Source organism: Ranitomeya imitator, chromosome 2 (genome assembly GCF_032444005.1).
Source record: "Ranitomeya imitator isolate aRanImi1 chromosome 2, aRanImi1.pri, whole genome shotgun sequence".
NCBI classification, from domain to species: Eukaryota; Metazoa; Chordata; class Amphibia; order Anura; family Dendrobatidae; genus Ranitomeya; species Ranitomeya imitator.
Window position 1 is genome coordinate 157,904,372 of NC_091283.1, and position 22,081 is coordinate 157,926,452.

At 45.9% G+C, this 22,081-nt stretch overlaps 1 protein-coding gene across 4 annotated transcripts in view; it reads right to left on the reverse strand.

Moving 5' to 3' along the window:
- The window catches only part of RALGDS (ral guanine nucleotide dissociation stimulator), a 103,877-nt gene extending 83,379 nt beyond the window's left edge, over positions 1–20,498 (reverse strand). For all 4 annotated transcript variants that reach the window (XM_069747606.1, XM_069747604.1, XM_069747603.1 and 1 more), the window contains exon 1: positions 19,767–20,498. In XM_069747606.1, coding sequence (XP_069603707.1) covers positions 19,767–19,787 — 21 coding nt within the window. In that variant the 5' untranslated portion in view covers positions 19,788–20,498. The remainder of the gene's footprint in view (positions 1–19,766) is intronic.
- Positions 20,499–22,081: the final 1,583 nt, after the last annotated feature.

Sequence of the window (22,081 nt, forward strand, 5' to 3'; positions counted from 1 at the left end):
AAAAATAGCAGCCCTCAGCCGCCCCAGAATTGGGGCATCGTATTAGATGCGCCAATTTTGGCGTTGTGCTCGGCTATTCCCAATTGCCCTAGTGGCAATCGGGGTAATGGCAGTTGGGGTCGACAAGAGTGGTGATTTGTCAAAAATCACAACTGGCATCAAGTCCTGAGGTTAGTAATGGACAGGTATCTCTCAGACACCACCCACCACCACACAAAAAAACCAAAACACTTTGTTTGAATATAGACTCTCCCACATTATCCCTCGTTTACCAATTCATTGATAAAAAAAAAACAAGCATGTCTTAAGTAAACCACCGAATCTGAAGTCACCCAAAAAAGGATACCTGAAAAGCAGAAAAAAACAACAATAGACAGTCCATCGTTCACCAATTTATTACCCAAAATGTTCCCACAAAGCTCCCCCATAGTCCTCGTGACCCAAATCCTGCTCGGGCGACTGTGACTAGCAGTAAAGTGACCGCTATTCACAGGTCCCGGGTACTGACCACGCTCATCATCGTCGCTGGCTCCCGCTGCCTCAGATGGGTGTTGTCGCCAGTACCCGGGACCTGTGAATAGCGGTCACTTTACTGCTAGTCACAGTCGCTGGGGAAGGATTTGGGGAACGTGGACCATGGTGGAGCTACGTGGGAACATTGTGGGTAATAAATTGGTGAAGGAGTGACTATCTGTTTTTATTTCTCTGTTTTTCAGGTATCCTTTCCTGGATTACTATAAAAAATTGGTCGGATTACGGTGGACCTGCATGGAATTTTTTTTAATTTTATCAATAAATTGGTGCACGAGGGATAGTGTGGGGGAGTCTGTACTCAAATAAAGTGGTTTTTTTTTCAGTGTGTGTGTTTTATTTTTTATTACCGGGTTAGTAATGGGGGTGTCTGATAGATACCTGTCCATTACTTACCTCAGTGCTTGATGGCAGCTGTGATTTCTGACAAATACTATTACCCCGATTGCCACCGCACCAGGGCACTCATGAGGAGCCAGGCAAAGCACCAGAATTGGTGCACTTAAAGCGATGCGCCAGAATTGGTGCACCTAATGTGATGTGCCAATTCTGGGATGGCTGTGGGCTTGTATTTTTAGGCTGGGAAAAGCTCAATAACCAGGGACCATCTCAGACTGATAATAAAAACCTGAAGCTGTCTGCTTTACCTTGGCTGGTTATCAAAAATAGGGTCATCTTTTAAAATTATTTATTTATTACGTAACCCCTTTCTCATGTGCAGCACCATGGAATTAATGGTGCTATATAAATAAATAATAATAATTATTATTATTTATTTATTAGGTTAAACCAGGCTAAAAACACCTGCATAAACGCACTTACAATGCATGAGCTTGGTTTTTTAACTGCACATTTACAGAAGACTTAGTGTTCCCATAAGAGACATTGACATGCTGCAGCTCGGAAACTCGCACCACAGATGATCTTACGCAGCGTAGAAAAGCACAGTGGGCACGGGAGTTCTATTAATCCCATCCACTGTGCTTGTACTGCACAACGCTGCATCTTGGACGCAGCGAAAATACACTGCGCCCAGAACGGCCAGTATTACTGATTGTGGGCACGCAGCCTGGGAGTAGAAAAAAAATGTCACTTGTGCAAGAAGAGGCCCACACACAATTGGCACCAGAAGAATCCACAGGCTAATCAGAGGCTCTGCAGTATGATCGTAGCCTGAGGCTATGTGCACACGTTGCGGATTTGCCTGCCAGTTTTCCATCATGTTAACCTGCAAACCTATGGAAAACCAAATCCGCTGTGCCCATGGTGCAGAAAATACTGTGTGGAAACGCTATGTTGCATTTTCCGCAGCATGTCAATTCTTTGTGCGGATTCCGTAGCGTTTTACACCTGCTCCTCAATAGGAATCCGCAGGTGTAAAACCACAGGTGAAATCCCCACAGAAAACGCACAAAATCAGCGGTAAATCTGCGGGTAATCCGCAGGTAAAACACAGTGCGGATTTTTCAAAAACTGTGCGGAAAAATCTGCACACGAATCCGCAACGTGTGCACATAGCCTAACACAATGGGGTATATTGGCCCCGATTCATGGAGAACTTTGTCAGAATTCTGGCATAAAGCTACTTTAAATGTTTGTTTTTTTTTTTTTAAAAAGAAAAAGAAAAATGCCTTCTGTATTATTATGGCAATCTCTTCCAGCTTTGCCAAGTGATTGGTGCTGGGGCAGGACCGGCCTGACGAAAGCTCCTCAACAAATTCATTATAGCTTGTGCCACAATAGTGGCCCAGATCAGACCAGAAATGTTCCCAGCGACAGTCTCACGGCAGCGATGTGACACATTTATTACATCACTCCAGTCCACATGGATCGGGGCCATAGTGGTGTCATCACAGACTCTAGTCTGACTTCCCCTGTAAAAGTGTCTTAATGACTCCTGATCTGTACTTAGCTGGGGCCCGGGGCCCCCACATCATCCTATGGAGACGTTGACCGCCCGCTGGGGTCGGCACTGCAGGAAGTTGGTGCAGGGTCAGAACCAGTTCCCAAAAAGAAATTCTGCTGGCAGAGTCCTTCTTTCTGTATACTAAGGACACGGATTATTTTGTCTGGTTCCTACACATAAACCACCCTTATCTTGTCTCCAGAAAGGAATGGACGGCACATCCCTTCCTCCCCCCCCCCACACACTTGGCTCTGACCTATTTGCTATACTTCCTGCCTGACAATAACAGGAAGGTCCCATCCAGAGGGATCAGAAAGGGGGGAGTTCCTGAGCATACAACATGGAGAGAGGTGTGAACTGTGAATTCTGCTGTTTTCTCCCCTTTTTTACTCTTTACAGATGGAGGGAAGGAGGACAACAGATAGACTGACTGTGAAGGAATGGTGCATTACTGCCATCCACAGGGACTAGAGGAAGCAGTTATCTCAGGGCTGGGATACATTGTGTCAGCTGCAGCTTTATGGATGTCTGACCTCATACATTTTTACTCTGAGCTACAGATAATTTAACCCTTCTCTCTCTCTCCTCCCCAATGAGAAAACTAGACAATGACTTAAAGGGGTAATTCCTCTTTGCAATCATTAAAGTGCACCTGTCATGTGACCGGGGCCCTGTGGAGAGGAGCTGCTCCACCCTGTTGCTAAACTACAACTCTCATCAGGCTATGTGCACACATTCAGGATTTCTTGCTGAAATTTCCTGAGTAAAACCGGACATTTTCGGCAAGAAATCCGCATGCGTTTTTCTCGCGTTTTTGGTGCTTTTTTTTTGCGAATTTTTCCGGAGGTTCCCAATGCAATAATATAGTGGGAAAGCCGCAAAAAATCCGCAAAATTAATGAACATGCTGCGCTTTTTACCGCGATGCCTGCAAGACCTTAGCTACAAGGAGTTGGATGCAGCTCAGTGCCGCACACGTATACTTGTGCATTCTGTCCATCCATTAAACTTCTGACTGCCCAGGTCTTGCAGTCAGTAAATAAAGGGGGCGCCCGTCTCCAGGGGTCCAAGCAATGAGCGGCTAGTCTCTGGCAGTGCGGGGAGCAGCTCCCCTGGCCCAGGCCACAGACTTTCACTAGTACGGCAGAGCACGTGCACAAACAGACGCTCTATAAGAGCTCGCTCACACAAGTGGATAACTCGGACAAGTGCACTGAACAATCATAGGCTACTTTCACACTTCCATCGTTTGGCCTCCGTCGCAATGCGTCATTTTGGAGAAAAAAACGCATCCTGCAAAGTTGCCTGCAGGATGCGTTTTTTTTCTCCACAGACTTGCATTAGCGACGCATTGTGACGTATAGCCACACGTCGCATGCGACGGATCCGTCGTGTTTTGGCGGTCCGCCGGCACAAGAAAACGTTACATGTAACGTTTTTCTTGTGTGTCGCGTCCGCCATTTTCAACAGCGCATGCGGACTGCAGAATGGGCAGCGGATGCGTTGAAAAACTGCATCCGCTTCCCACGTCGTGCAGTTATTTTCACATCGTCCGTCGGTACGTCGGCCCGACGCATTGTGACGGGCCCGCACTGACAGAAGTGTGAAAGTAGCCTTACTCAGTGCGGCAGTGCAGATCTGCATTTATTTTCTCTGCTGTAGTCGGCATAAGAAAAAAAAATCACAGCATGCTACGATTTCACTACGAAATCAGATGGGTGCGAGAAAAAAAAATTAGTTGCTAGACAGACCATCAGTATGGCATCAGATCTACGGATACATTACAATTCTGTAACACAGGAAACTGTAAAAGAGTAATAGCTGCAGAATAAAACACATGATTTTACACGTACAGCAAGTGAGAAAAAACAATCCCACTTTTCTGGATGAGAATCAGATCGAATTTAATACGCTCACTTATCTCTAGCATAAGGGTCCTCCTGGTCATGGTCTTGTGACCAGGGAAGAGGACAAGTCCAGTCCCAGCAGGACTCCGTGACCAGGGAAGAGGACAAGTCCAGTCCCAGCAGGACTCCGTGACCAGGGAAGAGGACAAGTCCAGTCCCAGCAGGACTCCGTGACCAGGGAAGAGGACAAGTCCAGTCCCAGCAGGAATCCGTGACCACGGAAGAGGACAAGTCCAGTCCCAGCAGGACTCCGTGACCAGGGCAGATGACAAGTCCAGTCCCAGCAAGACTCTGTGACCAGGGAAGAGGACAAGTCCAGTTCCAGCAGGAATCCGTGACCAGGGAAGAGGACAAGTCCAGTCCCGGCAGGACTCCGTGACCAGGGCAGAGGACAAGTCTAGTCCCAGCAGGACTCCGTGACCAGGGAAGAGGACAAGTCCAGTCCCAGCAGGACTCCGTGACCAGGGAAGAGGACAAGTCCAGTCCCAGCAGGACTCCGTGACCAGGGAAGAGGAGAAGTATGGGCAGCAGGGTGGCTCAAAGGTTAGCACTGCAGCCTTGCAGCGCTGGGGTCCTGGGTTCTAATCCCACCCTGGACAACATCTGCAAGGAGTTTGTATGTTCTCTCCGTGTTTGCGTGGGTTTCCTCCGGGTACTCCGGTTTCCTCCCACATTCCAAAGACATACTGATAGGGAATTTAGATTGTGAGCCCCATCGGGGACAGCGATGATAATGTGTGCAAACTGTAAAGTGCTGCGGAATATGTTAGCGCTATATAAAAATATTATTTATTTAAGTCCAGTCCCAGCAGGACTCCGTGACCAGGGAAGAGGACAAGTCCAGTCCCAACAGGACTCCGTGACCAGGGCAGAGGACAAGTCCAGTCCCAACAGGACTTCGTGACCAGGGAAGAGGACAAGTCCAGTCCCAGCAAGACTCTGTGACCAAGGAAGAGGACAAGTCCAGTCCCAGGAGGACTCCGTGACCAGGGCAGAGGACAAGTCCAGTCCCAGCAGGACTCCGTTTCCAGGGAAGAGGACAAGTCCAGTCCCAACAGGACTCCGTGACCAGGGAAGAGGACAAGTCCAGTCCCAACAGGACTCCCACCCATCTATTCTTACACTATGCCGCTGTGATACTATACGTACAGTAGGCCTGAATATCCCGCCTGAAGCTTAGCTCACACGTCATCATCAAATCTGCAGAAATCCATGCAGAATCTGATGACTAAAGCCAAACACTATAAGAGGAACATCGGCTAACCCTACTCCCACAGGTCAAAAACATCCCTACCACTCCGGGCATCCACACCCCACCTCTGAGCCCACTCATCTTAAGTGTCATTGACTGTCAAGGGTCCTCACTGCAGGTGCCATGAGAGAGGGAAACATCTGAGGACGCTCAGGCTCGGAATCTGATGTTATCACCTCTCAGTGAAATTGGGGAGGATGGAGTTTCCCTATAAGCAATTTCTCATTATATCCTGTAAAACATCAGCTTGCCTCCAAAGTGTCAGATTGCCACCCCCTTCTCTCACTAACGAGCCCCCTATGTCAGACACCCAGCTGACAGATCCGGCGGCAGACCGGCTATGATGCCAACATCTGACCTAGTTTCTCTGGAGCGAGCAGGATTCTGTGCCGCTCTGGTAATCGGAAACTGCAAAGTGAGAAATTTACTCGTTTAGATCCCTTTAACTGCCCGCTGACCAGAGCCGCAATATTACTATACTAAATGAAAAACTCAAGGCAAGGTATACATAGATAATTCAGTCACTTTGTAAAACACTATCAACAGAAATGAAATATTTTGTTCAAAATCTAAATATCATATGTAACCCAATATGGACGTTGTAACGGACAAATCGGAAATCATACACAAGAAAAAAGAGAAACAAACCGAACTGATGCCCAAATAATAAAGTTAAATAGAATTTATTTGTGAAGGAATATATATATATATATATATATATATATATATATATATATATATATATTTACACCAAATGGTAGGGGGAAAAGAAACCAAAAAACTTTTTTTGCACCTTATGTTGATATACTGGCCGCACTTTTGCACTTTCCTTGGTATATACATATATACACATATCCTTCACTGCATCTGGCAGTTATTATATGCACTTTAGCCTTTAAGCATACTTCAGGCAATTTGTACGGGTGTATTCCTGTACACTCTATTGGTTTATCATCATATCCATCCATTTTTTGGGTGTATATACATTTTATATTTCATTATTTCTGCCTTAAGTTCTGTGTTTGGTGGCATATATTTATTTATTTACCGTTTTTGTACCACATTATTATGTGACCACTCCAGGACTGTGTTTACAATATTGCTCTGTCTCCTTGGTATAGCGCCCCCTTTTTTGGTTTCTTTTCCCCCTACCATTTGGTGTAAATATATATATATATATTCCGTCACAAATAAATTCTATTTAAATTTATTATTTGGGCATCAGTTCGGTTTGTTTGTTCTCTTTTTTCTTGAATACTACTATACTGTGCAGTCACCACTGCACCCACAGAGCTGACAATCTAATGCCCTCATCATCACAGGGGAGTGATGTCACAATCACCATATAACAGCAGACATTATAGGCCGTAAACTCTTCCCCTCTTCCGGTCCTCGAGAGCAGTGGGTGCCAAGAGATCCTTGTCTCAGACAATGGACGGAATGTGCTAATCTGAAGGAAATCTCAGGTTTAGGAATCAGAAATTCCATATATAGAACATTCAAGCAGCACCCTTTAGGTGCCAAATAAGCCAGGACAGCTTTTGACAGCAATGATGTAAGAATTCAGCATTGGGGCGAGATAAAACACCCACTAGAAAGCAGCAGCATAGTCAGTCTTTCTGCTTCTCAATCTGCTCTTCTATCCTCCTCAACTCCCCTCTCCATAAACTTTAAGAAGCAGCTAAATGGTTCAGTATACATGGAGAGGGTGGAGAAGCAGCTTGTAAGAAGTGGGCAATGAATTCTGTTGAACTAAAAGTCTCAGCATATGGGAAGCGGAATTGGGAGAAATTGATCAAGATAAATGGGAATCAATTTTAGAGTACGTGCCTAGGATTTCTATGAGTGAACCGGGGAGGCTGTCGCAATTATTTGTAACTAGATGGTGGCCCAATTCTAACGCATCGGGTATTCTAGAATATGCATGTCCACATAGTATATTGCCCAGCCACGTAGTATATTGCCCAGTCACGTAGTATATTGCCCAGCCACGTAGTATATTGCCCAGCCACGTAGTATATTGCACAGCCCACGTAGTATTTTGCCAAGCCACGTATTATATTGCCCAGCCACGTAGTATATTGCCCAGCCACGTAGTATATTGCCCAGCAACGTAGTACATTAGCCAGCGACGTAGTATATAGCACAGACACGTAGTATATTACCAAGGAAGGTGACGGGCACAAGGGGGCATTCTTTGCGTCTGGAGGAGAGAAGGTTTTTCCACCAACATAGAAGAGGATTCTTTACTGTTAGGGCAGTGAGAATCTGGAATTGCTTGCCTGAGGAGGTGGTGATGGCGAACTCAGTCGAGGGGTTCAAGAGAGGCCTGGATGTCTTCCTGGAGCAGAACAATATTGTATCATACAATTATTAGGTTCTGTAGAAGGACGTAGATCTGGGTATTTATTATGATGGAATATAGGCTGAACTGGATGGACAAATGTCTTTTTTCGGCCTTACTAACTATGTTACTATGTTACTATATTGCCCAGTCACGTAGTATATTGCCCAGTGACGTAGTATATTGCCCGGTCACGTAGTATATTGCCCAGCCACGTAGTATATTGCCCAGCCACGTAGTATATTGCCCAGTCACGTAGTATATTGCCCAGCCACGTAGTATATTGCCCAGCCACATAGTATATTGCACAGCCCACGTAGTATTTTGCCAAGTCACGTATTATATTGCCCAGCCACGTAGTATATTGCCCAGCCACGTAGTATATTGCCCAGCAACATAGTATATTGGCCAGCGACGTAGTATATAGCACAGACACGTAGTATATTGCCCAGTCACGTAGTATATTGCCCAGTGACGTAGTATATTGCCCGGTCACGTAGTATATTGCCCGGTCACGTAGTATATTGCCCAGCCACGTAGTATATTGCCCAGTCACGTAGTATATTGCCCAGCTACATAGTATATTGCCCAGTCACGTAGTATATTGCCCAGCCACGTAGTATATTGCCCAGCCACGTAGTATAGTGCCCAGCTACATAGTATATTGCCCAGTCACGTAGTATAGTGCCCAGTCACGTAGTATATTGCCCGGCCACGTAGTATATTGCCCAGCAACGTAGTATATTGGCCAGCGACGTAGTATATAGCACAGGCACGTAGTATATTGCCCAGTCACGTAGTATATTGCCCAGCTACATAGTATATTGCCCAGTCACGTAGTATAGTGCCCAGTCACGTAGTATATTGCCCGGCCACGTAGTATATTGCCCAGCAACGTAGTATATTGGCCAGCGACGTAGTATATAGCACAGGCACGTAGTATATTGCCCAGTCACGTAGTATATTGCCCAGCTACATAGTATATTGCCCGGTCACGTAGTATATTGCCCGGCCACGTAGTATATTGCCCAGCCACATAGTATATTGCCCAGTCACGTAGTATATTGCCCAGTCACGTAGTATATTGCCCAGTCACGTAGTATATTGCCCGGCCACGTAGTATATTGCGCGGCCACGTAGTATATTGCCCAGCTACATAGTATATTGCCCAGTCACGTAGTATATTGCCCAGTCACGTAGTATATTGCCTAGTCACGTAGTATATTGCCCAGCCACGTAGTATATTGCCCAGCCACGTAGTACACAGCACAGACACGTAGTATATTGCCCAGCTACGTAGTATATTGCCCAGCCACGTAGTATATTGCCCAGCCACGTAGTATATTGTCCAGTTACGTAGTATATTGCCCAGTTACGTAGTATATTGCCCAGTTATGTAGTATATTGCCCAGTCACGTAGTATATTGCCCAGTCACGTAGTATATTGCCCAGCCACGTAGTATATTGCCCAGCCACGCAGTATATTGCCCAGTCACGTAGTATATTGCCCAGTTACATAGTATATTGCTCAGTTACATAGTATATTGCCCAGTCACGTAGTATATTGCCCAGTCATGTAGTATATTGCCCAGCGACGGAGTATACAGCACAGGGCCATGTAGTATATTGCCCAGCCACGTAGTATATTGCCCAGCCACGTAGTATATTGCTCAGCCACGTACTATATTGCCCAGTCACGTAGTATATTGCCCAGTCACGTAGTATATTGCCCAGTCACGTAGTATATTGCCCAGTCACGTAGTATATTGCCCAGCCACGTAGTATATTGCCCAGTCATGTAGTATATTGCCCAGCGACGGAGTATACAGCACAGAGCCATGTAGTATATTGCCCAGCCACGTAGTATATTGCCCAGCCATGTAGTATATTGCTCAGCCACGTAGTATATTGCCCAGTCACGTAGTATATTGCCCAGTCACGTAGTATATTGCCCAGTCACGTAGTATATTGCCCAGTCACGTAGTATATTGCCCAGCCACGTAGTATATTGCCCAGCCACATAGTATATTGCCCAGTCACGTAGTATATTGCCCAGTCACGTAGTATATTGCCCAGTTACGTAGTATATTGCCCAGTCACGTAGTATACAGCACAGAGCCACGTAGTATACAGCACAGAGCCACGTAGTATATAGCACAGCCCATGGAGTATATAACACTGCCTATGTAGTATACAGCACAGAGTCACGCGGTATGTAACACAGCCCACGTAGTATATAGCAATGTGGGCACCATATCCCTGTTAAAAAAATAATTAAAATAAAAAATAGTTATATACTCACCTCCTGGGATCCAGCGGAGCTCCAGTGACAGGAACGCGGCTGCCTCCATCTTCCATTCCCAGGATGCATTGCAAAATTACCCAGGTGACTTAGCGGTCTTGCGAGACCACTAAGTCCTCTGGGTAATTTTGCAATGCATCGCTGGGAACGGAAGATGGCGGCAGGCGCGAGCGGCTCAGCGGACAACGGAGGGTGAGTATAGCAGGTTTTTTGTTTTTTTATTATTTTTAACATTACATTTTTATTTTTTTTACTATTGATGCCGCATAGGCAGCATCAATAGTAAAAGGTTGGGGACACACAGGGTTAATAGCGGCGGTAACGGAGTGCGTTACCCACGGCATAACGCGGTCCGTTACCGCCGGCATTAACCCTGTGTTAGCGGTGAGTGGAGGGGAGCATGCGGGCGCCGGGCACTGACTGCGGGGAGTTAGGAGCGGCCATTTTCTTCCGGACTGTGCCCATCGCTGATTGGTCGTGGCTGTTTTGCCGCGACCAATCAGCGACTTGGATTTCCGGGACAGACAGAGGCCGCGACCAATGAATGTCCGTGACAGAAAGAAGGACAGACAGAAAGACGGAAATGACCCTTAGACAATTATATAGTAGATTCATAGGGCCTATAGAACGCCCAATTTATTATTCAAGGCTGGGATGAGGCCTGACTCGCAGTGTCCTAGGTGCCCATAATCTGAGGCAGGTATTCTTCATATGATGTGGTTATGCCCTAGACTGTCCTCCTTTTGGATAGTAGTATTAAATAGAATTGAGGTGGTATATAATTGCACTGTTCCCAGACATCCCCTGGTTTGTATTTTGGGGTATGTGGAGGAGATAGCAATTGACAATACACTTAAAATTGTTACTGCTAGGTTGTTATTTATTGCCAGGAAATTGATCGCCAAGTTTTGGATTAGGAAAGAGCCTCCGACGAGGGGAGATTTTCTGGCGCAGGTGGACCACATTCTTTCTTTGGAGAGAAGTATATACACTAAAAGGCAGAAACTGGACAACCTTGGCTTTACTTGAGCTAAGGGGGTGGGCCCGAACTTGTGAGCTCTAGGGTATCTTGGGTGGGTTTTGGGAGCATGGTTTACAATCTATAGGATGATGAAGATCGGTCGGCTTTTGGCGGGTCTCTAAGGGGGAAGGGGGGAGGGAATGGGGTTAAGTTGTTATAAGAAAAATGTTATTGGAGTTGTATGCAAATTGTAATGAATATTATTTGTATTATTTCGATTGCCTAATAAAAAAATGTGTCTGATCAAAAAAAAAGTCTCAGCATAACTACAGGTACAATGTAGAGGAAGGAACCTTAGCACCACAAAAGAAAATTAGACTGTAGGTCTTGTTAAAGTGATGGTTTATTTTGCTCTGGCAAGGAGTCAAAAACAGACATGGTCTAATGTTTTGACTGGGAGCTGTCATTGTCAAGGACATCTGTTGCGGGTGCAGGTAGGCAGAAATCTAGTAAAGCAATAACGTAAATCGTAAGAGGTCTTTCATGTCAAGGAGGACTTGTGTGGAGCTGGAGCCGGGAATCAGGAAAGTGGGCAAGCAGGACTTAAGGCCCCGTCACACATAGCGACGCTAAAGCGATCCTGACAACGATACGACCTGTCAGGGATCGTTGCTGCGTCGCTATGTGGTCGCTGGTGAGATGTCAAACAGTGAGATCTCCCCAACGACGCAGCAGCGATGCGGCGACCTGTAGCGACCTGTAGAACGATGCTATTTCATGACGATTCAATGGGACGTCCTGTCAACGAGGTCGTTGGTAAGGTGTCAAACACAGCGATGTGTGCTACCCAGCGGGACCTCAACGATCAAAAAATGGCCCAGGCCATTCCAACACGACCAGCGATCTCACAGCAGGGGCCTGATCGCTGGTACGTGTCACACATAGCGAGATCGCTACTGAGGTCGCTGTTGCGTCACAAAACTTGTGACTCAGCAGCGATCTCGCTAGCGATCTCGCTATGTGTGACGGGGGCTTAATACCCTGCCTGTCACGTTTCCTGATTCCTGACTTTCCTGCTGCATTTCCTGATTTCCCGCAACAGATGTCCTTGACAAAGACCGCTCCCGATCGAAACGTTGGACCAGGTCTGTTCTTGACTCCTTGCCAGATCAAAATAAACTATCACTGGAGCAAGACCTACAGTCTCATTTTCTTTTGTGTTGCTGAGGTTCCTTCCTCAACAAGTCTGGACCACGAGTCCCTTCCTCAAGCACACAATCTTTCTCCTTCTAATGTACAGGTGCAATGTAATCACAAGCCTGCAGTGATAAAGCACATTCACTGCACGTTCTGACCCAATATTCAGCTAAGAGGCTTCCGTGGGGACATAGTTATTGGATTATCCAGGAGGCGGCAGGATGAGTGGGCGCCTCAGTATAAATTTAGCACCATGAGCTCCTTGAGCGGTATAACAATGGAAACTTTCACAACTTTTACTGACAAATTAGTCACAATACAGAACAGTAATCAGCAAAGTTCAATTTCTGCAGAAGGACTTATAAGAAATGCAAACGATGTTGCATCGCTGACACAAAGACACAAGATTGTCAGCATCGCCCTCATCCGTCGACTTGTTAATCATTAGGCTATGTGCACACGCTGAGTAAAATTTCAGCATCTATTGGCAGGAAAAATGCAGCTGCAAAATCGTGCGTTTTTGCCACATTTTTGATTGATTTGAGTGAAGTGAATGGTGAAAAACTCAGTGCAAAAATGCAGAGAACTGACATCCTGCAGATTATTTTCTGCATCAAATCACTTTGCGGCATCAGGTTTTGTCACAAAGCCGTGCAGAAAAAAATGCAACAAAAATGCATTAAATTTGCAACGTGTGCACATAGCCTTATATTCCGTCTTTTCTTAGTCGCCTGGTTCTGCATCTCGCCTATGGACGTAGCGGCTCGGTCATCAGACAACGTGGCCACATGTAAGGACAGCAAAGTGCTGTGGACCAGTAAGACTATTATTATGGGGTAGCACGGTGGCGCAGTGGATAGCACAGCAGCCTTGCAGCGCTGGAGTCCTGGGTTCAAGCCCCACTAAGGACAATATCTGCAAAGAGTTTGTATGTTCTCTCCGAGTTTGCGTGGATTTCCTCCGGGTACTCCGGTTTCCTCCCACATTCCAAAGACATACTGATAGGGCATTTAGATTGTGAGCCCCAACGGGGACAGAGACGATAATGTGTGTAACCTGTAAAGCGCTGCGGAATATAGATTATTATTATAAAACCTGTGCTACTGTCAGAGTGCAGTATGTGATCAGTGTCCTGAGGGGTCTTGTGCCTCACACACAGGGACCAACACCAGCAGTGTATACAGATACTGACTAGAGGACTCATGAGACCACAGCGCCACCTTGTGGACACATTAGTATAAAAGGGGAAAAACATTCAAACTCACACACTGGAGACATAGGTACGTTCGCTCAGCAGACAGTATCACACAGGATAGGATTAGATACACGGCTCAGCAGGCAGTATCACACAGGATAGGATTAGATACATGGCTCAGCAATTAGTATCACACAGGATAGGTTAAAAACACGGCTCAGCAGACAGGATAGGTTTAGATACACGGCTTAGCAGACATGATCACAGGAGAGGATTAGATATACAGCTCAGCAGGCAGTATCACACATGATAGGATTAGATACACAGCTCTGCAGACAGTATCACACAGGATAGGATTAGATACACGGCTCAGCAGACAGTATCACACAGGATAGGATTAGATACAAGGCTCAGCAGACAGTATCACACAGGATAGGATTAGATACACAGCTCAGCAGTCAGTATCACACAGGACAGGATTAGATACACTGCTCAGCAGACAGTATTACATAGGATATGATTAGATACATGGCTCAGCAGACAGTATCACACAGGACAGGATTAGATACACAGCTCAGCAGACAGTACCACACAGGATATGATTAGATACACAGCTCAGTATCACACAGGATAGGATTAGATACACAGCTCAGCAGACAGTATTACATAGGATATGATTAGATACATGGCTCAGCAGACAGTATCACACAGGACAGGATTAGATACACAGCTCAGCAGACAGTACCACACAGGATATGATTAGATACACAGCTCAGTATCACACAGGATAGGATTAGATACACAGCTCAGCAGTCAGTATCACACAGGACAGGATTAGATACACTGCTCAGCAGACAGTATTACATAGGATATGATTAGATACATGGCTCAGCAGACAGTATCACACAGGACAGGATTAGATACACAGCTCAGCAGACAGTACCACACAGGATATGATTAGATACACAGCTCAGTATCACACAGGATAGGATTAGATACACAGCTCAGCAGACAGTATTACATAGGATATGATTAGATACATGGCTCAGCAGACAGTATCACACAGGACAGGATTAGATACACAGCTCAGCAGACAGTACCACACAGGATATGATTAGATACACAGCTCAGTATCACACAGGATAGGATTAGATACACAGCTCAGCAGACAGTATTACATAGGATATGATTAGATACATGGCTCAGCAGGCAGTATCACACAGGATAGGATTAGGTACACAGCTCAGCAGACAGTATTACATAGGATATGATTAGATACATGGCTCAGCAGGCAGTATCACACAGGATAGGATTAGGTACACAGCTCAGCAGACAGTATTACATAGGATATGATTAGATACATGGCTCAGCAGACAGTATCACACAGGACAGGATTAGATACACAGCTCAGCAGTCAGTATCACACAGGACAGGATTAGATACACTGCTCAGCAGACAGTATTACATAGGATATGATTAGATACATGGCTCAGCAGACAGTATCACACAGGACAGGATTAGATACACAGCTCAGCAGACAGTACCACACAGGATATGATTAGATACACAGCTCAGTATCACACAGGATAGGATTAGATACACAGCTCAGCAGACAGTATTACATAGGATATGATTAGATACATGGCTCAGCAGGCAGTATCACACAGGATAGGATTAGGTACACAGCTCAGCAGACAGTATTACATAGGATATGATTAGATACATGGCTCAGCAGGCAGTATCACACAGGATAGGATTAGGTACACAGCTCAGCAGGACTCAGCCCCGTGGATTATCTTATAATGAAGTCAGTAATACTTCATGATGTGGAATGTGTCTTGTGCAGTACAGCCATGCTGGGAGTTATAGTTCCACAGTGCTGGAGAGCCCCACATGACCATGTAGAGGAGTAATGGACTCCACGGATGTATAACTGGGGCAGGGTGCGCTGACGGTGCCCAGACGTGATCTTCCTGTATATGGGATGCGTTTGGTACTTTCAGGAATTCCTCATGTTGTTCCCATAATGCCCCTGAGTCATGGCACATTATCACACTGGCAGGTGCCATTAAGCTTGTTACTAGCAGAACATAAAGCCCAGACGCCAGCTCCAGCATTGAGCGGAGCTGATCTCATCGGTAATTAACGGAAGCAAGAAAACCCAGCACTAATTGTCCTCTGCTGCCAAATACAACTCCAGTGTCAGCGCACGCAGGCCTCCACCGCCCCCTGTGGGGGACACCAGGAGTCGCATCCGGAGCAGGACACACAAAATAGGGTTCTCATCCCTGAAAGAGCCTAAAACACATCATGGGGGTCAGTTGCTAGGTGGAAGATCCCTATGGGCCGAATACATCAAATCACTGCTGTTCTAATTGCTATAATGAAGGAATACAGCTCACAGAGGATTGCCAATACAGGACACACTGCAGCAAACCCTCTGTAGACACCAGGCCCCATCAGCTCTCTGACCATTTCTAGAGAATTGCATCCCAGGCCCAGGCAAATGCAAAAAAAAAATTATATCATCACATGCAAGGCAGGAGTCAGATGACATCACTACCAGCGGAGCAGGAGTCTGATGACATCATTACCAGCGGAGCAGGAGTCTGATGACATCATTACCAGCGGGGCAGGAGTCTGATGACATCATTACCAGAGGGACAGGGGTCTGATGACATCATTACCAGCTGGGCAGGAGTCTGATGATATCATTACCAGCAGGGCATGAGTCTGAGGACATCATTACCAGCGGAGCAGGAGTCTGATGACATCATTACCAGAGGGACAGGGGTCTGATGACATCATTACCAGCAGGGCAGGGGTCTGATGACATAATTACCAGCGGAGCAGGAGTCTGATGACATCATTACCAGCTGGGCAGGAGTCTGATGACATCATTACCAGCTGGGCAGGAGTCTGATGACATCATTACCAGCGGGGCAGGAGTCTGATGACATCATTACCAGAGGGACAGGGGTCTGATGACATAATTACCAGCTGGGCAGGAGTCTGATGATATCATTACCAGCAGGGCAGGGGTCTGATGACATAATTACCAGCGAGCAGGAGTCTGATGATATAAATTACCAGCTGGGCAGGAGTCTGATGACATCATTACCAGCTGGGCAGGAGTCTGATGACATCATTACCAGCGGGGCAGGAGTCTGATGATATAAATTACCAGCGGGGCATGATTCTGATGATATAAATTACCAGCGGGGCATGAGTCTGATGACATCATTACCAGCAGGGCAGGAGTCTGATGACATCATTACCAGAGGGACAGGAGTCTGATGACATAATTACCAGCTGGGCAGGAGTCTGATGATATCATTACCAGCGGGGCATGAGTCTGATGATATAAATTACCAGCTGGGCAGGAGTCTGATGACATCATTACCAGCAGGGCAGGAGTCTGATGACATAATTACCAGCTGGGCAGGAGTCTGATGATATCATTACCAGCAGGGCAGGAGTCTGATGACATAATTACCAGCTGGGCAGGAGTCTGATGATATCATTACCAGCGGGGCAGGAGTCTGATGATATAAATTACCAGCGGGGCATGAGTCTGATGATATAAATTACCAGCGGGGCATGAGTCTGATGACATCATTACCAGCAGGGCAGGAGTCTGATGACATCATTACCAGCAGGGCAGGAGTCTGATGACATCATTACCAGCAGGGCAGGAGTCTGATGACATCATTACCAGCAGGGCAGGAGTCTGATGACATCATTACCAGCAGGGCAGGAGTCTGATGACATCATTACCAGCAGGGCAGGAGTCTGATGACATCATTACCAGCAGGGCAGGAGTCTGATGACATCATTACCAGCAGGGCAGGAGTCTGATGACATCATTACCAGCAGGGCAGGAGTCTGATGACATCATTACCAGCAAGGCAGGAGTGTGAAGATGCTACTTTAGGCAGTGCAATGATGTCACTTACAGGAAAACAGTTTGATAACATAAGCAGTGAGGTGACATCATTCCAAGCATGGAACGGATTGATGACATCATCAGAAGCATGTAAACAGTTTAATGGTATAATTTTGAGCAGGAATGAAGTGTGATGACATGATTATAAGCTTAGAGGCAGTGTGAGGAGGTCATACTAAGTGGAGAAGCATACTGAGGATATCACTAAAAGCGGAGGAGATTGATGGTGTCACTGTAAGTATGAAAGCGAAATCAATTGCCTTTACTGATTGCAGTGACATCATCAATCATCATCGGCTTCCCTGCATATGGTGGCCTCATACATGGAGTATCTGTCTGGTGACATCACTACCTGGATATCTCCTTATGGCCTTCAGTGTGGTTTCATTTATCCTCAGCAGTGGCCTCCGGCTCTCCGCACACAATGCGGCCATACTGTCCAGCTGGCCGTAATTTATTATTAATGAGCAGAGCCAGGCCCGGCGTGAGATAGGAATAGCCCTTCACAGACCGTTCATTTCTATTCTGCCAATAAAGCTACAACCTGGCAGAGTAACGCCAGGGCTGACCAGCGGGCATTTCATCCAGGCCAGCGGCTCCAGACTTGCCATGTCTGCCGGTAACACTGCACACAGCTGGGGTTGGCAGCTAGTCCCAGCCCAAATTATCTGAAGAACCTCCGACTCCTGCCAGGGAATCCTGATTTATCCTTGACATCCATTATTCCTTGTGTCACCCCCCCCTCCCCCCATCAAATATATATTACAAAGATCTTATAAATTATACAGCCAGGCACTGGAGCATTGCGCCCCCATCAGGACGGAGAAGACCAAGGCTTCAATCAGATGATAATAGACACCTCCAATACCCTGACTATAAGGATGCCATCCAGAGCTGACATCGAAACTTACCATTTCTACATATGACCCGTGTTAAAAGCCATAATTAGAAAACATCCAGTAATACAGCCCAGCTTCAATAAAGTGATTGAGGCCGAGCTGCAGCACAACCTGTGGTGCCAATTAGAAAAAAATCCAAAAATCCTGGAGAATCCCTTTAATATTAGTCTCTAATTAAATAAGTACATTTTTATTATTTAATGCAGTTTGCACATTAAAAAGGAAAAGTCCATTCTGGAAATCCATGATCCAGCAATGACTGACGTTTTTGCAGCGGAGGTACGCAAGTCAACACCAATAATAATGGATGACCACCCTGGAACTCCCACAAGACCAATAAGTCACATCTTCAGTAAAAAAAATAGCTGCTTTTAAACAAGCAAAAGAACTATTAAAAAAAAAGAAATGTTTTCTATGGAGCTCCCCTTTAAAGGGAACCTGTCACCCCGAAAATCCCGGGTGAGGTAAGCCCACCGGCATCAGGGGCTTATCTACAGCATTCTGTAATGCTGTAGATAAGCCCCCGATGTAACCTGAAAGAGGAGAAAAAGACGTTAGATTATACTCACCCAGGGGCGGTCCCGCTGCTGGTCAGGTCGGATGGGCGTCTCCGGTCCACTGCGGCGCCTCCCATCTTCTTTCCATGACGTACTCTTCTGATCTTCAGCCACGGCTCCGGCGCAGGCGTACTTTGCTCTGCCCTGTTGAGGGCAGACAAAGTACTGCAGTGCGCAGGCGCCGAGCCTCTGACCTTTCCGGCGCCTGCGCACTGCAGTACTAGCCTCTGCCCTCAAGAGGGCAGAGCAAAGTACGCCTGCGCCGGAGCCGTGGCTGAAGATCAGAAGAGGACGTCATGGAAAGAAGATAGGAGGCGCCGCAGCGGACCGGAGACGCCCATCCGACCTGACCAGCAGCGGGACCGCCCCTTGGTGAGTATAATCTAACGTCTTTTTCTCCCTTTTCAGGTTACATCGGGGGCTTATCTACAGCATTACAGAATGCTGTAGATAAGCCCCTGATGCCGGTGGGCTTACCTCACCCGGGATTTTCGGGGTGACAGGTTCCCTTTAAGGATGAAGATATTACTCACCAGTGATGACATCACCAGCCACGGTTTATAAAAACATACCACATATTGCAATAAGTTGTTAATTTCCACCCATAAATCCTATTCCTATATCGGGAGAATTAGGAACGAACATTCACATTTCCAAACGATAGAAAACTTCCAGGCTGAGCGCTCTACTCCTATGTTTTCACATAAGCCACAAAAATAATGTCTGCAAAATAAATGCATAAAATACAGCATATAATACAATGCACCTACCTGAAGATCCAGCATCATCATTACATGTGGTCGGTCATCCTCCCTCCGTGGTCATGAAATCCTTACAAGATCTGAGGTGGTCAGAGGGCTCCTCAGGGTAAGCTGCCCCCCACCCCAGGAAGGTCACGGTCCCAAGATAGGCTGCACGGATTACTGTCCTGTCAACCAAAGACCCATGCTGTGCTGGAGAGTCAATCAATCCTGCAAGCATTGGAGGCCTCCACGTCTTGGAGTGGAGCAGGTGTCTGTAGTACTCCTGGTCTCGGGAACCATATCATCAACCAACCAATGGGGGTAAAACAAAAAAAGAAAAAGAAGACTCTTGTGGGAGAGAGCAGAAATGTAAAGGTACAGGAGATTGCATCCTGAATCCGGCGCCGCTGGTACGGTGAAACATCAGGGGCTACTCAGCATCTTCATTCTGGTCTTGAAATCCATTTTGCTTCTAGAAAGGGAAGAGGTTAGTGGTCTGAGATTGCTGTCCTTGCCTCACCTTAGGGAGTTAGGAGGGGTCTTGACAGAAGAGAGAGGGGGTAGTTCCATGCAATCAATGTTTCTTATTGAGGAAGAATGACCTGTGCGATCTTCTCAAGGAGCAGAAGAGAAGGAGGTGCTGACCAGACAGAGGGTCTTCCTGAAGATGACCTGCTCTCCACTTGTGACAGGGAAGGAATGCCGATCCCCTGGTCATATAGAAGCACATTGCTCGGCAGCTACAAAGGCCATGGAAGCAGGGAGGAGAGGAGAAGAGAGAGAGAGAAAGAGAGAAAAGGGAGGAGGGAAGGGAGAAAGAGAGCGTCTTCTAGCAACCAATGATGGCAGAACAACCACACACTGCAAATGCTGAGAGACACAAGCAGATTTTCGGGGAGAAATATTCCCATTTACATTCCTGGATACAATGTAACGATTCACAAATTCAGATTTACATCCCTGGATACAATGTATCAATCCTGAGCAAGTGGGAACTCATAAGAGGAAATAATGGTTTATAGCAGGGCAGCTGGTGTGACGGTATGGGAAGGGCAGGCACAAGGGAGTGCCCCATTTAACTGCCGGTATTAAATGTCCCTTCTCCCCCTCCTGCCTCTTCAATAAACCAGCCATTTAAGGTATTAACCCTACCTCCCATATGTACAATACAAGGGGGGGATCTTGCCCCGAGTCCCCTGAGATCTACCACTGAGTCACCTTTAAAAATATTAATAAGAAGCAATAAGATGTGCTGATGACAACAACGAGGTATAAGATACTGGGTGCCTTGTGGAGACCTAAAAAATGGCTACTGACCTTTGTGCCTGGAACAACACTCCGCTCCTCGCCCTTCTCATTACATACAGGTGTCAAGCAACAGATACATCAATCAGCACTGGTCCTAAAAATCATATTTACATTTTGTTTAGATTTGTGCATTTGAAGCCTGTAGAAAGAGTGAAAGCGATAATATAGGTGCACAAGGAAATTAGGACTAGGACAGAAGCTATAGAAAGGGATATCTATTCCCAAAATACATGGGGAAAGCAGCAACAACCCATAGACATTAACCAGCCTCAGGGGAAAGTGCCAGTCTGTCAGGGGCTCAGATTACATCGTTTGCTGCCCCTGGTACTGCTGAGTAACACTCAAATCCTAAACCCGCCATATATGTGACTGCGGCATCACATCACGGCTATGTACTACTGACCTAATGTCCAGCAGATCAAGTGACCACAGAAAAAATAACTATCTGCAAAAGAATTACTGTAAAAAACAAATCATGTTAGTAAAAGTATCTCGCAAATGTTGAGATTTATAGCAGCAGTATTATAGGAGTTTTATTCTTCTATATAGGGCCAGTATTATAGTAGTTATATTCTTGTACATAGGAGCAGCATTATAGTAGTTATATTCTTGTACATAGGAGCAGTATTGTAGTAGTTATATTCTTGTACATAGGGAGCAGTATTATAGTAGTTATATTCTTGTACATAGGAGCAGTATTATAGTAATTATATTCTTGCACGTAGGGGCAGTATTATAGTAGTTATATTCTTGTACATAGGAGGCAGTATTATAGTAGTTATATTCTTGTACATAGGGGCAGTATTATAGTAGTTATATTCTTGTACATAGGAGCAGTATTATAGTAGTTATATTCTTGTACATAGGAGCAGTATTGTAGTAGTTATATTCTTGTACATAGGGAGCAGTATTATAGTAGTTATATTCTTGTACATAGGAGCAGTATTATAGTAATTATATTCTTGCACGTAGGGGCAGTATTATAGTAGTTATATTCTTGTACATAGGAGGCAGTATTATAGTAGTTATATTCT